At 36.7% G+C, this 18,268-nt stretch overlaps 1 protein-coding gene across 2 annotated transcripts in view; it reads left to right on the top strand.

Annotated features, from left to right (window-relative positions):
* ITGA2 (integrin subunit alpha 2) overlaps positions 1-18,268 on the top strand; it is a 125,195-nt gene that overhangs the window by 58,846 nt on the left and 48,081 nt on the right. Inside the window, exons 4-9 of one of the 2 annotated variants that reach the window (XM_049863608.1) lie at positions 1,176-1,267; positions 4,650-4,764; positions 5,154-5,281; positions 8,452-8,600; positions 16,891-17,041; positions 17,330-17,495. In XM_049863608.1, coding sequence (XP_049719565.1) covers positions 1,176-1,267; positions 4,650-4,764; positions 5,154-5,281; positions 8,452-8,600; positions 16,891-17,041; positions 17,330-17,495 — 801 coding nt within the window. Of the gene's footprint in view, positions 1-1,175; positions 1,268-4,649; positions 4,765-5,153; positions 5,282-7,434; positions 7,836-8,451; positions 8,601-16,890; positions 17,042-17,329; positions 17,496-18,268 lie in introns of those variants that run through there. The other variant, XM_049863619.1, reaches the window with a different exon arrangement.

An 18,268-nucleotide genomic window follows, 5' to 3' on the forward strand; every position in this document is an offset into this window, starting at 1 on the left:
GATGAGACCTGGGTTGAGGTTGGAGGCTTGAGAGGAAAGATATAGTTTTAAAACAATCATTCTGGGAAAGGAGAAAGAAATCTAAGTAAAGAAAAATGAAAGTGGCAAAGATGACTTGGCAGAAATGACAGAACATGAGGAAATAATTATATTTATTGAGAATTGCAATGTTCAATAACTCAAGGATAGATACGGTGAATGATGCTCTAGTTCAGTGGCAGAGAGGAGGTTGGAGAGATTTATTTATTATTTTGCATGACTAGTCTCATGACTTCTCTTTTAAAATCCACCCAGCTTTGAGCTCTAGGAGCCCTGGTGGCACAGTGGTTAAAGTACTCTTCTGATAATCAAAAAGTCAACAATTTGAACCCACCAGCAGCTTAGGAGGAGAAATGTGTAGCAGTTTGCTTCTGTAAAGACCTATAGCTTTGGAAACTCTGTGGGCAGTTCTACTCTGTCCTATAGGGTCGCTATGAGTCGATAGCAGAGGGTTTTGTAACCTTAAGCTAAATTCTGTCATATGGCATTCTTTGGTGATACTTTAAGGATATTTTTACTAATGGGGAAAAAAAGCCACCACGACATTAGAAAGAACAGGAGTGGCAAGGTAGGTTCCGAATGGGCTCCTCAGATGTGTTTTCTTTAGCCAGCCTGTTATTTTTTAAAAATCTAAATTTAAATCCCTATAGGTTGTTCCCTCTTCAGGCACCTCTCCTCCATAATATGTTATACTCTGCAGCCTCATACATTTAAGCAAGCTGCCAGATCACTGAAGGCATCTGATTTCCGTGAGATTATGTGAGCTATACTTTGGATATGTCAGGAGGGATCAGTCCCTGGAGAAGGACATCGTGCTTGGTAAAGTACAGGGTTAGCAGAAAAGAGGAAGACCCTCTGAGAGATAGATTGACACAGTGGCTGCAACAGTGGGCTCAAGCATAGCAATGATTGTGAGGATGGCACAGAACCAGGCAGTGTTTTGTTCTGTAGTACATAGTGCCGCTATGAGTCGGAACCAACTTGGCGGCGTCTAACAACAGCAACAACATATGATCTATAACACTAAATTCAATCCTACATACAGCCACTGGTGTGTCTTTTTTTTTTTTTTTTTAGCAACTTTAAGTAAATAGCTGAAGATATAATAACTTTTAAAAATTTTTCCCCTTTGAAAGCTTCAACCAGCATTCCAAATGTTACCGAGATGAAAACCAACATGAGCCTTGGCTTGACCCTCACAAGGAACGTGGGAACCGGAGGGTTTCTAGTGAGTGTTTACTTTTCTATTCCTAATTCCTCTCAGGAAAGTATGTAGTCAGTGTCTTCTCACCATCTTTCCCATCAAATCAAATGTTGATATTTAAATGCTAGAGCTTGCTTTTTCATAAATTGTGCTATTTGGATAACCAACGTAAAATAACAATCTGTGGATGTGTGGACATTTTTAGGATATTCAGCAAAACCGTACTTAATCTTGCCACAGAATGTTTTAAACTAAGGAAGTAAAAGGAACATTAATTCTTTGTCCTTGGGAGGTATGCTCAGTATTTCTTGATAACAGCAGAATCTCACGTCTCCTTTCTAACTCTAGTAGGAATGTTAAAAATAGGTGCTAGTATTTCACAAGGTAGGTTTCAAAGCTAAAGAGCACTTCTTGTAGCCTTTGACTAATCTGATATTACTTAAGGCAATCAGTCTCTCACCTTACCTGATGTTTATATTTACACCTATTCTATTTCCAAAGTGCTGTGAAAAGATACCACACATCAGTGAAATAGAATGCCTTTTAATAAGTGGTACAAGGATAATTGGTTAATATTTGTACATCCAAGTACATTTCAAATAAATTAAAGAATTAACATAAAAAAACTAGAAAAAATGGAAATTTTATGTAAGAAAGAAATTTCTGATGGAAAATGTAATATAGGCAAATTGATACAGAGAATTGATTTAAAGATTTTACTATAGAAAAATTGAAAAATATCGCACACCAAAAAAAAGTTTAGAAGCAAATAAAAACCCAGACTTGTTTGAAATTCCCACCGGCTGATGTAAGTGTACTTTAGTCATATAACCCAGTTAAAATAGTCCTGAAAGCTTATTTTAGCTTTATGTTAGATATATCTGTAATGGTGACGTGCTTAATTTAAAAAGTTTATAACTGGATTCTTATAAAAATGTATGCAGTTTTTAACAGTGTCATTTAGTTTTACTTAGAGATATTAGTGTCCAGACAAATTCACTACCACTAAATAAATTAGGAATTGCTTATATGTGTTATATCAGTGCATAAATAAATATTGCAATGAATCTTCATGTTTTATAATATTCCAAAGTCTTTATTAATAGGGCTTTTATTTGTTTGCTTGCTTGTTGGTTTTTAGAGTTGACTAAATTCAGAAAGAGGAAAACATTGACATTTGAGAATTACAGAATATGTTTCAAAAGTTTTAATCTGTAACTCCGGATAAAGTAAAATACAATTGCAAGAGAATCTGAGAGATTAATTTCACAGTCAATGTAGCTAGCAAAGGGGTTGGGGGAAGGGAGGAGAAAAAGAAAGAAGAAAGGAAAAAAATCAGCTCAGTGTTGCCTTTACATACCAAAAAGGTCAAAATCTTAAGAATTATGTGGAAAAGACAGACAATCATCACTTTTTTTTAACCTTCTTAAATTCTCGGCTTAAAACAGGAATGTAGTTCTGGCGTTAGCAATTGGCATACCCTAATTTCAGCTTCTTGGTGCTGTTTTCCATTGCTTAATAAAATAACTTTATGAGTTATTATTTTTCAAGGTGATAAAAAGATTCTACAATAAACAATTTAGGGGAGGGATATGGAAATCAAAAATTGGTATTTGTTATTTGGTACTGTCCAAAGCCATCAGTAATGATTTTCCCCTAACTAATTGGCAAAATGAACCAGTTTCATAGGAAGAAAAACTACGCCTTGCCCATTTTGCATGAAATGTGAGAACAGCTGCTTCCCCCTTGAGCTACCAACAGTCAAACTGGGTCAAATTTTTTTTTTTTTTTAATTCTTCCACTCACTTCTTTCAAGTCTATACCTTTCTGTTGAGCTTTTATAATTGATTTGGAGCTTTATATAATGTTAAACTTTGTATGTTTTGGGGGGCTCTTGACTAGACTTCTCTTTCTTATTTTTCTCCTTTTATACCTAGTGACTTTAATATTATTTAATCCAATGTTTCCCACATTTTACCTGGATTTAATTAGGAGTTCTTGGCATTCTAGTGCTGCTTAACAGGAGAAAGTTGGGATTGGGCGAATGGAGATATGGAGAATTGAAGCATGTGTGATGTGGGCAAGGAGGCAATTGCCAACCAGCTTTGATCATTCCCGGTTCTAGGAGTTTCCAAGGAGCGCCTGGTGGATTTGAACTGCCGACCTTTTGGTTAGCAGCCAGAGCATTTAACCACTACACCACCAGGGTTTCCCTAAGGAGTGGAAATAAGGGGGCTCTGAAGTCCTCAAGGAGCCTCTGAGTGGTATAAGAGGCTAATACTCTCAGCTGCTAACTGAAAGGTTGGAGAATCGAGTCCACCCAGAGGCACCTCGGAAGAAAGGCCTGGGGATCAATTTTCGAAAAATCAGCCATTGGAAATCCTATGGAGCACAGTTTTACTCTGACAAATATATGGTGTTACCGTGACTCAAAATCGATGGCATTTTTTTTTTTTTTTTAACTTTTTGGAATTCCTCAAAGTGAAGAAATACTTTATAGCAGAGTTAAAAACTGACAACCCGTGAACGTCATCTGTGTTTGTTTAGCTGGTATAGTGTTTTTTTGTTTGTTTGTTTTTGGTTCATTTGTTTTCATTGAATTTCAAATTTTCAAATTTGATCTCTCTGGCTCTCTTTGAAAACTTGGAGGATTCAACTACACAGGGCCTATTTCACACTGGTGAGTAGGCGGAAGCCATAGTGACCCGCCTTATAAAGAAAGTATGGGTTCTTCAGTTCACCATGGTGTCTATACCTGGTCCAGAGCACTCTTCCAGTTTCCCTACCTGGCCCTTGAAGGCACTTGGGTTTAAGGTTTCTCCTATATAACGTAAATGGAAGGGGCAGCAGAAAACCAAGAGTCAACAACAGTAATGGTACTGGCTAAAAATTATAAAAATTACATAGCACTTATTATTTACCCAGCACTGTTACAAGGGTTTTACATCTGTGGATCCATTTAATATTCACAACAGCCTTAAAAAGATAGGAAGTGTGATTGTATTCATTTTACAGGTGAGGCACCCAAGGCTCAGGTAACTGAGACACAAAAAATGAGCCCCGTACTTGTTTTCCTCGTGGTGTTCTTGGGAAGGAAACACCCCTTTTCTCTAGCTGGCTAAGTGGCCTGATGGTCTGCTCCCTACGCTGACCCCTGGCCCAGACAGTCCTGGTGCTTCTCCTCCTGGGAGGCCTGCCGTTGGGCACAGCACTTCTACTACCTTCTCCCTCACATCTGCTGGCTCCAACGCACAGTCACTCAAAGGCATATTTAACTTGTAGGTTTCAAGAGTTGACAATTCCTAACACCTTATAAAATAATAGAGATGATTTCTGAGTTACACAACTGGATAATTAGAGGTCTAGCATTTTCATGGTGTTTTTCGTTGTTCTCATTTCTCTGAAGACATGTGGTCCCCTATGGGCACAGCAGTGTGGAAATCAGTATTACACAACCGGCGTTTGCTCTGAGGTCAGTCCTGATTTTCAGCACTTGGCCAGCTTTTCACCTGCAGTTCAGAGTAAGTAATGAATACCCAGAGGATCTTGGTAATGTCTTATAGTTAAAGGAGGGGGAAAAAATTATCAACAAGTGCCACCCAACCCCTAAATTCCATTTTACTTGAAGTCTTATATGGCCATAAAGTTTGATTTGTAGTCCCTGGGTGGTGTAAAACCTGCAGCTGCTAACTGAAATGTTGGCAGTTAGAGTTCACCCAGAGTTACCTTAGAAGGAAGGCCGGTAATTTACTTCTGAAAAAATCAGTCACTGAAAATTCTTTAGAGTACAGTTCTACTGTGACACACTTGGAGTCACCATGAGTCAGAATTGACTCCATAAAATGGATTGGTTTGAGTTAAAGTTTGATTTACCTATGGAAATCTGTTTCTTTCATTTTTTCCTCCATAGCCTGCCCTTCCTTCATAGATGTGGTGGTTGTATGTGATGAATCAAATAGTATTTATCCGTGGGATGCAGTAAAGAGTTTTTTGGAAAAATTTGTACAAGGCCTGGACATAGGCCCCCAAAAAACACAGGTATGAGCATCAATAATATATACACTACTCCATGACTTTCTGAGAAAATATTATTACATATGAAGTCTTAATTTTTGCCTGTATCAAATCCTAATATTAATTGCATTGAAGGTAAACTTGAAAGGTAATTGAAACTGCTGCATTTGGCTCTTCTACATATGACTTTGCCCAATGCTGGTCTTTTGAGCTTATTTCTGACACAGGCATCAAGGGTATGGAATATAACACCATAATTTTCTTTTAGTTGCTGATTTTCCCCCTCTAGCCCATGAAATTATCAATACATCTTAAAAATCAATATGTATTTTTTAATTATGTCCACTTGTGCTAATAATGAATTCCTTTCCTTTATTCCTTACTGGTGAAAAAGTCATACTTGAATCCTGGGATTTTTATAAATAAGTCCATAGGCAGCATAACTTTATCACTTATCATTTTATAGTCTTTTATCATATCCTGTTCTTGCTGCCTTTTTTTTTCCCCCCCTCACAGGACAAGTCTTTTCAGTAATTTTGTATAGCTCCCTGTATTTTAAGAAGTCATTAATCTGCTTTTACATCTTCTCGAGGTAGGCAACCACAACTCAGGAATTAAAAGTTTCATGCTTCTATAAGAAGACTGAATAGGATTTTTTCTTAAATTTCTGTTCCTGTGTTTTACCCTTTCTGATTGAATCTATCATTTTATGGGTCACTGTGGCTGTAGCAGCACATTAAACCAGTATCAGCAGGGTCTAGTTCCCAGAGTTCCTAGTTTGTGTTCCCGAGTTACAGTTGATGCTCCAGTATCCAACACCTAGTCAATGGTCATCATTTTAACATTTTTCCCTAAATGCTTTGCAGTTACCTATATTGACATTTGCTTTTCTAATTTCTTATATAGTATTATAAAATATTGTTACATGTTTTTTTCCCATTGACATGAGGACATAAATGTCCATTGAAACTTTGAAGGTCTCACTGTGGGCTTTTACCCAAAAATTCTGTTAAATAAGATGGGGCATAGCACTGATTTCTGGAGAGCACCACTGTTAAAGGACCCTAGAGAGAGCAGTTCTCATATGTACCTGCCTATTTCTGTCTAAATGGTCTACGCACATACTGTGACTTATTTAATAATCTCTGATATGGAATTCATGACCTTCTTCTTCTGTGTCTTCATACCCTAAAATATATTTTTCTTCTCTAGAAGTGGTTGAACCCAGTGTCTTTTTTTGCAACCTGAATTTCACCTCTTTGTAAGTCTCAATACACCACATTTCATCAAATTGTCTATTTTTGCCTCACTCTTTTGTCACGTAAAATTTCTGTGCCATGGGAGTTACTACCATCTTCCTGTCATATTGTTGTTGTTGTTAGGTGTCGTCGGCTTGATTATGACTCATAGGGACCCTAAGTACAACAGAATGAAACACTGCTTGGTCCTGCACCATCCTCACAATTGTTATGCTTGAGTCCTTTGTTGCAGCCACTGTGTCAATCCATCTTGTTGAGGGTCTTCCTCTTTTTCACTGACCCTCTACTTTACCAAGCATGATGTCCCTTTCCAGGGACTGATCCCTCCTGATAACATGTCCAAAGTATGTTAGACTTAGTCTCACTATCTTTGCTTCTAAGGAGCATTCTGGCTATACTTCTTCTGAGACAGATTTGTTCATTCTTTTGGCAGTCCATGCTATATTCAGTATTCTTTGCAAACATCACAATTCAAAGGTGTCAATTCTTCTTCAGTCTTCCTTATTCATTGTTCAGCTTTTGCATGCCTATGAGGCAATTGAAAACACCATGGCTTTCGTCAGAAGCACCTTAGTCTTTAAGATGACGTCTTTGCTTTTGAACACTTTAAAGAGATCTTTTGCAGCACATTTGCCCAAATGCAATGAGTCTTTTGATTTCTTGACTGTTGCTTCCACGGATGTTGATTGTGGATCCAAGTAAAATGAAATCTTTGACAACTTCAATCTTTTCTCTGTTTATCATGATGTTGCTCATTGGCCTAGTTGTGAGGATTTTTGTTTTCTTTATTTTGAGATGTAATCCATCCTGAAAGCTGTGTTCTTGATCTTCATCAGTAGATCATGTTAAACTTTGTCATATCAGACTTTGAGATTCTCAGTTATTTTTTACCTTTTTCTCCTTCTCAATTCTTACATCCTATCCTAAACAGGGGGGCCCATAAATATATTATTTTATACCATCTTCCTAGTGCCAAGCTGTCTACCTAAAAAATAATAATAATAATAATAACTAATTGAACTCAGAAATCCAGGCCTGGCTCCTTCCATCTTTCTTACACGCTGACCTCTATTTCAGAGATTCTCTTGCCACTGATCTCTTATTTCAACTTCCTTTTCTGGAAACACCATTTCCTAGGCCGAGAGTGTGATTTCAGTGCCGGAACACGCCAGCGTTAACAGAAGAGTGTGACCTTGTGAAGAACTGCTGTTTGAATGGAGTTTTCTTTTTCCTTGGCATTTTAAGACTTCCCTCCTTGAATCTAAAAGGATTAGAAAATGTCTTCGAAAATCTTCTAGAGAAGTCATTCTGTCTCTCAAGTAAGACTTTCTCTCTAACGCACATTCTCTGAAGGCCGATAATGCTCTATTCTACACAAACATATAGCAGCTTTCTTCCAGAAATACTGATGCCTGAAGTTAGAGGGAATCCAGCACAACAAATAGATCTAAGTTTGTTGAATGGTCAGGAGCCATTGCTTTTTCTTTTATTCAACTCTAGTTCTTTGTGTATTATGTAATTACCCTCATTATCTTCCAACTATTACCGCTTAGAATTGTTTATAGGCTTATATCCACTTAAAATTAGAAAACTTATTTATATCATTTTAATCCTCCTGTTATGACCCTTGTTCTAATATTCATTCGTATTAAAATATTATAAGGCAGTCTTTAAAAGTCTAAACTTGAGAACCAAAGTGTAAGCTGTACCACACCATCTTGCTTGGCAATAAGTAGTGCTGTTTGTTGTACACCGACGGCCTCTAATACAGAAGGCATTCCAATGAAAGGAAAAATAACTATACATTAGACCAAAATTGAAAATGATTCTCTTAAGCTATCTGCCCAATGTACTCTTGATTTTTATTATATTGGTTAAATAGAAATTATTTATAGCTTAATGACATCCCAGTAATAAACTTCTGCTCTTTTGAAGGTGGGGTTAATTCAATATGGCAATAACCCAAGAGTTGTGTTTAACCTGAATACGTATAAAACCAAAGCTGAAATGATTAAAGCAACAACCCGAACGTACCAACATGGTGGGGACCTCACAAATACATTCAAAGCAATTCAATATGCAAGGTAAGTTGTGATGCTAATAGGCTGATATTTTAATAAGATAGAAGCACTTATGTGTAAGTAAAAGGAAAGAAAAGGCAAAGAAAAACAATATACCAGATATTCACACTTAACCCAACAGAAAAAACCCAATGCATTTAAATCACAACAAATAAAGTCTGAGCATTATATAACTTGAACACTTAGAGAAGGCAGCTGGGAAATTTAATTAAAAATCTTTGATTTCTAGGATTTTTTGATATTACATGATTTTCCTAAGATTTTACATGAAGTAAATGAAGTGAGAAGAGCTTAGGTTATGAGTTAATATCTTCCATGGCTACAAACAACATCACGCAAATTACCAGGAACAATGGTACTTTAACATTAATCACACAGGAATCTGAATTGAATTGAATGGGTTTATTATACTTCTTACAATCTTGTGAGGCGTGTGAATTTTACAACTATATGTTGTCAGGTGCCACCGATTTGGTTCCCACTCATAGTGACTTTATGTACAACAGAACGAAACACTGACCAGTCCTGTGCCATCCTCACAATCCTTGTCATGCCTGAGCCCATTGTTGCAGGCACCGCGTCAATCCATCTCTTTGAGGGCCTTCCTCTTTATTGCCGACCCTCTACTGTACCAAGCATGATGCCCTTCTTCAGGGACTGGTCCCTCCTGGTAACATGTCCAATGTACGTGAGATGAAGTTTTTCTATCCTCACTTCTAATGAGCATTCTGATTGTACTTCTTCCAAGACAGATTTACTTGTTCTTCTGGCAATCCATGGCATATTCAATATTTTTTGCCAACACCATAACTCAAAGGTATCAGTTCTTCTTTTGTCTGTCTTATTCATTGTCCAGCTTTCACACGCATATGATGCGAATGAAAACACCGTGGCTTGGGTCAGGCACACCTTAGTCCTTAAAGTGATGTCTTTGCTTTTGAACACTTTAAAGAGATCTTTTGCCTAGATTTGCCCAGTGCAATGCCTTGTTTGATTTCCTGACTGCAACATTGATGGGCGTTGATTGTGAATCCAAGTAAAATGAAATTCTTTACAACTTCCATATTTTTCTCCATTTATTGTGATGCTGATTATTGGTCCAGTGGTGAGGATTTTTGTTTTCTTTATGTTGAGACATAATCCATACCGAAGGCTGTGGCCTTTGATCTTTATCAGTAAGCACTTCAAGTCCTCTTCACGTTCAGCAAGCAAGCTTCTGTTATCTGTGTATCGCAGGTTGTTAATGAGTATTCCTCCAATCCTGATGCCACATTCTGCTTCATATAGTCGAGCTTCTTGGATTATTTGCTCAGCATACAGATTGAATAAGTATGGTGAAAGAATACGACCCTGACATACACCTTTCCTGACTTTAAACTATGAAGTATCCCCTTGTTCTGTTCAAATGACTGCCTCTTGGTCTACATACAGGTTCCTCATGAGCACAATTAAGTGTTCTGGAATTTCCATTCTTCACAATGTTATTCATAATTTGTCATTATCTTAATGCAGTTTCTCTATTTTCCACTCCACTCACCTTCATCTTCATTCTACTTTAACCAGTTACCTTTTAAAAAAATGCTAAGCACTCTCCTACTGTTAAGAAATAAATGAGAACAATAAGCTCAGCTTTTCTTAAAGGCACTCTTGCATTTTCCATCTTATTGTACATTCCTTCCTTCCACTACGACAATTCCTTAAAAGAAGAGTCTGTACCCCCCCTCCACTTCCTTGAAACATATAGCAATGCCACTTATAATTTTCCGTTAAAGATAAACATGGCCCTCTTTCTTAATCACCCAGCCTTGGGGTCCTGTCTTAAGCCTCATCCTCTTTAGCTTCTCTGAACATTTGACAATGATGAACACATACTGCTATTCCAACCCCAGTTGTCATGACACTGCAAACTCCTGGAATCCCTGCCAACTCTTTATCAACAATTTTTGTCTCTTCACTGGCTCCTCTCCCTATGTTTTCTTCACTAAGTAGAGCACTTCTCAAACCTCTGTCTCAGTCCTCTTTTTTTTTGTAGCCATTTTCTCTTAGAAATTACATCCACTCTCATGGCATCAACTATCATTCCTGTGTGGGTTACCCCATAGTTCTGTTATCCGCCTGAATGCTCTCCTAAAACCCACACAGACATCTAGCTGACGCTGAATGTCTGTTTGGAGTTTTGGCTCACTTATCAAATTCAGTATACCCAAAACTGGCCTTCATTCTTTTTTCCTACCCCTCCTCATGACTTTCCCATCTTGATTCATGCTACTCCCTGCTACCTCAGTCATTCAGACTAAAAACTGGATGCCTTCCTGTATTCTTTGACTCCTTCTTGGATCACACATAATGATCAGTCAACACATCCTGCCATTTCTATTTCTGTAATTCGTCTTATACCTGCCACTTCTTTTGTGTGTGTGTGTATTTTAGTTGCCTCTTCTACCATTAGCCCTGGTGGTGTAGTGGTTAAGTGCTACAGCTGCTAACCAAGAGGTCGGCAGTTCAAATCTGCCAGGAGCTCTTTGGAAACTCAATGGGGCAGTTCTACTCTGTCATATAGGGTCACTATGAGTCAGAATCGACTCGACGGCAGTGGGTTTTTGGGTTTTTTTTCTTCTACTATTAACTGGTGAGTCTCCCTAAATGTCTCAATAGCAGATTCCTCACAAGAGATAATATGATGATTTCGTTAATCCACATTGTACATGTTTCTAGCCAGGCCGTCTCATAGCTGCTGGTCAGTCGATAGATTTGCTGCCAGTGGATAAAGCACGCTTCCTGGTCCAGTAAACAGGGCTGAGGGGAAGAGTAAGTTGAGATAGAAAATGGCTTCCCAGGAGTTAGAAACCGGAGGGCTTCTTTTCTCAGCAGAGAATATGGGTGTGGCATTTTTCCCTGGAAGGAGCCTGAACCTGGCAAACTTCTTTTCCAGGATAAAGGCCACTGTTTAGGTGGGATTTCTATGATTTTAATCATCTTTTTGAGGATACCTGGTAGTGCGATGGTTAAGTGCTAAGCTGCTAATGAAAAGGGCAGCAGTTTGAACCGACAAGCCACTCCATGGGGGAGAAGACCTGGCAATTTGCTGCAGTAAAGATTACAACTTAAGAAACCCTATAGGGCAGTTCTACTCTGTCCTATAGGGTCACTATGAGTCGGAATTGACTTGAGGACACACAACAACAGTCTCTTCAAAACTTTGTCTTTTCTCTCCTGTGCCATTATCTCCCTCTTACCAACATTTCCCGAACTAAAAGGATTTATTCTTTCCATCGCTAGGGACTCATTCAACTTCTTACTTACACTACATGGAACTTAATTTGCTGTATTTTTTTTTTTTTCTGTTTATTTACAACATCTAATTGAATTTGAGCCTGGTTTTCGGTAAATATTGCCATATTCCCATTCACCTTATTTTATTGAGTACCTACAGTTTGTAATTTATTGTTTCAAGCACTGCAAGTAATCAAAACTAAATGAGGCACAAGTTCTGTCCTCCAAAACTTCCTACAGTATAGGAGATCAAAAGTATCTCAGAAAGAATATTCTTTGCTTAAAAACAGTTGATGTGAGTACTGTAAATCAAATTTGCCTGGCTGACAAATATAGATTATTCACTACGTTTCTATTTTCTACAGTATAGAAAACAGGAAAAGTTTTAGGAAATAAAATGTTGTGCTCAGTTTTAGACAAGTTGAATTTGAAGTGTTTCCTACACATTCAGGTGGAAATATTCAACAAGCATTGGATACATAAATTTGAAGATGGGAGTGATGAATGGAAAACAGATATAGACTTTAGAGTATCATCATATATGTGGTAGTAAATCCAAGGATGTGTGAAATTACCCAGAAAGAATGTGTAGCAAGAGGGTCCAATAGACAGAGGAAAACTAAAAGTTGTTGGACAACTGGCTAACTATCTGGAAACAAAACAAAACTGAATCCCTACATTACTCCTTGCACCAAAATAGATTCCAGCTGAATCAAAGTTTTAAATCAAAGTAACTATTAAGGGACTAGGAGAAAATGTGGATTATCACAAAAAAATATTCATAAAGATGAGAAACCCTTTTAAAATATCACACCCAATACAAAAAACAAAGAGGTTGATAAATTTAGTTATATCCAATATAAACTCTCTGTATAGAAATAATACAACTAAAAAGAAAAATAATGAATAATAAATGGAGGAATTTATTTACAATGTATATGACAGGATAATTTATTAACAAAGGGATCTTATTAATCATTAAGAAAATGATGAACAAAGAAAAATGGGCAAAGATAAAGAAAAATCAAGAGTTCACAGAGAAATGCAAATGGCTAATAAACATATTAATATACTCATCATTTCCTCAAAATGCATATTAAAATAACGATTGTCTATTATCTTTCACTTATCATAATGCCCAAAATTAAAAACTTTAATAATTTTCGTGGTTAAGGAAAGGAAGTGGAGAAACTTGCTATCTTGTTCACTGATGGCAATATAAATTGGTGGAAATTTTGGAGGACAATTTGGCATTATCCATCAAAATTTGAAATGTTTATACCCTTATTCCCAGTAATTCCACTGCTAAGATTTTACCCTACTGATAAAAAAACCCAAACCAAACCCATTGTCATCAGGTCAATTCCAACTCATAGCAACCTACGGGAAAGAGTAGAACTGCCTCATAGGTTTTCTAAGGCTGTATCTTTACGAAGCAGATTGCCACATCTTTCTCCCCTGGAGAGGCCGGTGTATTCCAACCACCAACCTTTCGGTTAGCGGCTGAACACTTTAACCACTGTGCCACCAGGGCTCCATTATCCTACTGATAAAGTATGCCAAGATATATACACAGGGGTGTTCACTACAGCATTACTTGTAAAACTTAAAATAGTCTAAATGCTCAATGATGGGGAGCTAATTGAATAAATTATGTTATTGTTCTTATTATTGTTAGTTACCATCCAGTCAGTTCTGACTCATGGCCATCCAATATGTACAGAATAGAACTGTTTCACAGAATTTTCAAGGCTGTGACCTTTTGAAGGAAACCCTGGTGGCGTAGTAGTTAAGTGCTACAGCTGCTAACCAACAGGTTGGCAGTTCAAATCCACCAGGCGCTCCTTGGAAACTCTATGGGGCAGTTCTACTCTATCCTATAAGGTCACTATGAATTGGAACCGACTCGACGGCAGTGGTTTGGCTTTTTTTTTTTTTTTTTTTTTGGACCTTTTGAAAGCAAATTGCCAAGCCTATCTTCCAAAGGGTCTCTGAGTGAGTCTGAACTGCCAACCTTTTGGTCAGTTGTGGAGCACTTAACTATTTGTACCACCCAGGAACACCAAAATAAGCTATAGTGCCTCCAAGTAATGAAATATTATGCAACTGGTAAAAATAACTGAGTAGACTAGGCCCCATTTCTGTAAAATGTTAAGGGGCAGACTATACATGTATCTATATTACATATAAAAAAAACCCAGTGCCGTCGAGTTGATATAGATAAAACAATTTCTACAAGGAAACATAAGACAGTGATAATAGTGCTACATTTGCATGAGAGGTTGGTGTCAATTTTTTGTTTTATACCTTTCCAAACTCTGAATTTTTTTTTAACCATATGTATCTATAGTAAGTTTCTCTACTTCCTTTCCTTAACCACAAAAATTATTAAAGTTTTTAATTTTGAGCATTATGATAAGTGAGAGAGAATAGACAATTGTTATTTTAATATGCATTTTGGGGAAATAATGGGTATTTTAATATGTTATTAGCCATAAGTAATAGGCTTTATTTTTAAAGTAGTTCTACCTTTACAGAAAAATTAAGTAGATAGAACAGAAAGTTCCCATCTCTCCCCCCTACACAATTTCCCCTATTATTATCATCTTGCATTAGTTTGGTGCATTTGTTACAATTGATGAACCAATATTAATACATCATTATTAACTAAAGTCTACCATTCATCTGTCACCACCACTCATCTATCACTTTGTTGTACCGTGGTGGCTTTCATGTTGCTGTGATGCTGGAAACTATGTCACTGGCATTTTAAATACAAGCAGGGTCAACCATGGTGGACAGATTTCAGTGGACCTTCCCGACTAAGACAGACTAGGAGGAAGTACATGGTGATCTACTTCTGAAAAATTGGCCAATGAAACCTTATTAATAGCAATAGAACACTGTCTGATATAGTGCCAAAAGATTAGCCCCTTCAGTTGAAAGGTACTCAAAATACAACTGGGAAAGAGCTGCTTCTTCAAAGTTGACCTTAGTAAGATAGATGGAATAAAGCTGTTGGGATCTTCATTTGCTGATGTGGCATGACTCAAAATGAGAAAAAACAGCTGCAGATATCGATTCTGATGGGAATGTAGAGTGTACAAAGTATGAATCAAGGAAAATTGGAAGTTGTCAAAAATGAAATGGAACACTTGAAGACCAATCCTAGGCATTGGTGAGCTGAAATGAACTAATATTGGCCATTTTGAATTGGATAATCATGTGGTCTACTATGCCATGAATGACAAATTGAAGGGGAATGGCACTGCATTCATCGTCAAAAAGAGCATTTCAAGATCCATCCTGCAGTACAGTGCTGTCAGTGATAGAATAATACCCATGCCCTGTAAGAAAGACCAGTTAATATTATCCAAATTTACCACCAAGCACTAATGCCAGAGAAAGAAATTGAAGATTTTTACCGACTTCTGCAGTCTGAAATTGATCAAACATGTAATCAAGATGCATTGATAATTACTCGTGATTGGAATTCAAAAGTTGGAAACAGAGAAGAAGGATTGAAGGATTGGTAGTTGGAAAACATGGCCTTGGTGATAGAAATGACGTTGGAGATTGCATGATAGAATTTTGCAAGACGGAAGAAGGATTGATGCCTTTCAATTGTGGTGTTGGGAAAAATATTGAATATACCATGGACTGCCAGAAGAACGAATAAATGTGTCTTGGAAGAAGTATAGCCAGAATGCTCCTTAGAAGTGAGCATGTACTTTGGACATGTTATCAGGACAGACCAGTCCCTGGAGAAGGACATCATGTTTTGTAAGGTAGAGGGTCGGTGAAAAAGAGGAAGACCCTCAATAAGATGGACTGACACAGCGGCTGCAACAATGGGCTCAAACAGAACAATGATTGCAAGGATGGCTCAGGACCAAGCAGTGTTTTGTTCTGTTTTACATAGGGTTACTATGAATCAGAATCGACTATGAATCAGAATCGACTTGTACCTAACAACACAACATCAGCGTCCATAGTTTACAGTAGAATTCAGTTTGTCTTGTATACTTCTTTGGGTTTTGACAAATGTCTAATGTAATTTATCCACCATTACAGTATCATATAGAATAGTTTCACCACTTTAAAAATTCCCTGTGATCCACCTATTCATCTCTCCTTGCCACCCATCATACCCCTGACAACCACTGATCTTTTCACTTTATAGTTTTGTCTTTTCCATAAAGCCATATAGTTGGAATCGTGTAGCACATGTAGCCTTTTCAGATGGGCTTTTTTCACTTAGCATAAGCATTTAAAGTTCCTTCATTCCTTTTTATGACTTGATAATCTTTTTTATTACTGAATACTATTCCATTGTTTGGATGTACCACAGGTCATTTAACCATTTACCTATTGAAGGACATCTTGGTTGCTTCCATTTCTGGTAATTATGAATAAATCTGCTTTAAATATTCATATGCAGGTCTTTGTGTCTATATTAAATTTTCAACCCATGCAAATAAGTACCTGGAAACATGATCACTGGATCATATGATAAGATTTTTCTTAGTTTTGTAAGAAATTACCAAATTATTTTCCAAAAAGCTTGGCGTCAGTTTTTTATTTTATACTTTTTCAGACTCTTTGAATATTTAATTTGTGTTTTTTTCTTTTAAAATAAATAAATACTAGACAATAAATGTGGGACCCATGAGTAAAATTCATGACAAGAATTTCTTTGCTTTGTTGATTAGTATTAATGAATTTAATTTTGTTATCAGAAGATAATTGTAAGGATTCCTAGCGTAAATACACATACACTATGGAACCCATAGAGATTACTTTTAATGCCAAGCAAGATTTATATTTTTATATTTTTATATATTTCTCAACAACTTACAATTAAAACATACTTAATGTGCATCACCTGAACTGACACAGAGAGCAAGTCTAAGTCACAACAAGTTGTACTTAAAGAAGCTATTTTCATACATATATTTCAAATGAGATTCCACATATCAACTTCATCTTTGGTAGTGAGTCTTGAATTTCATCTCCACAGAGATTTTGCTTATTCAGCAGCTGCTGGTGGACGACCACATGCTACCAAAGTAATGGTGGTTGTAACTGATGGTGAATCACACGATGGTTCAATGTTGAAAGCAGTGATTGAACAGTTAAACAATGACAATATACTGAGGTTTGGCATAGCAGTAAGTGCTTTTCATTTTTATTTGCCTTTTGATTCATGGTAAATGTTTCTTTATAGCATCACCCTCCAAGGCTGCACTTTCTCATTGACATTTCGGAATTTTGTGTAAAAGAAGGTTATTACTCTATCTGCTTCTTGCTGATTTTCAGTCTTATAGGGAATGGGGAAATAAAGGTTGCTTGATTTACTTCTCCAGAGAGCCTGTTGTGTTCAGAAATAGACTGCAAAGTGTCATTAGGGAAATTGGAGTACAGTAGTGACCTTATTTTCTTCTTCCTCTATTTTCAAGGTTCTTGGATACTTAAACAGAAACACCCTTGATACTAAAAATTTAATAAAAGAAATAAAAGCAATTGCCAGTATTCCAACAGAAAGATACTTTTTCAATGTGTCTGATGAAGCAGCACTACTAGAAAAGGCTGGGACTTTAGGAGAACAAATTTTCAGCATTGAAGGTAAAAAATATATATATAATAAACTTTTTCTTTTAAAACTTTTTCTTCAAAAACTTTTCTCAAGAATTTTTTATTTTATCATTGCATACTTGCTCTATTAATATTAACTTGTATGCCTTGTATAAAAAAGAACATCTACAAATTAGTAAGAAGATTGGACAGGGAATAAAATGCAAATAACCAGTAAATGTAAGAAAATATTCCCAATTTCAGTAATCATTTAAAAATACAAATTAAAGCAATATCTTTTGCCTAAAAGATGGCAAAGATCAATAATGCTTAATCTTTGAGAGATTATGAGGAAGCAAACAGGTTCACGCACTGTTGATATGATTATAAATTGTCGACACCTTTTTGGGGGACAACTTAGTAGCATTTAAAATAATTGTACATAGTTTTACCTTTTTGTTATATGTTTTATAATTTCTGAAATTCTTGAATTTGTTTACAACAAGCATGTATACTTTTAAAATTAGAAAAAATACAGTGAAGATTTTTGATAATTCAGTCTTTGAGGAAACATTTTTTCTGTCAGACTTGTAATAATTTACGTATATGGCCTGGGAAGGTCTAGTCGGTGCAAAAACATCACATTTTCCGGAGTTCACTTACGTAGGACTGGAACACTCTCCCCGGTTAGTAAAAATTCCCACATGACCCAAATCCTGGTTCCTCATAAAAAAAAGTTAACCCAAATAGCTTGCAACAATAAAGAGCATATATTTTTTGAGCACCTACTACGTGTCAGGTACTACCTTAGAAACTGGTTCCAA

This window comes from Elephas maximus, chromosome 2 (genome assembly GCF_024166365.1).
Source record: "Elephas maximus indicus isolate mEleMax1 chromosome 2, mEleMax1 primary haplotype, whole genome shotgun sequence".
In the NCBI taxonomy this organism is placed as follows: Eukaryota; Metazoa; Chordata; class Mammalia; order Proboscidea; family Elephantidae; genus Elephas; species Elephas maximus.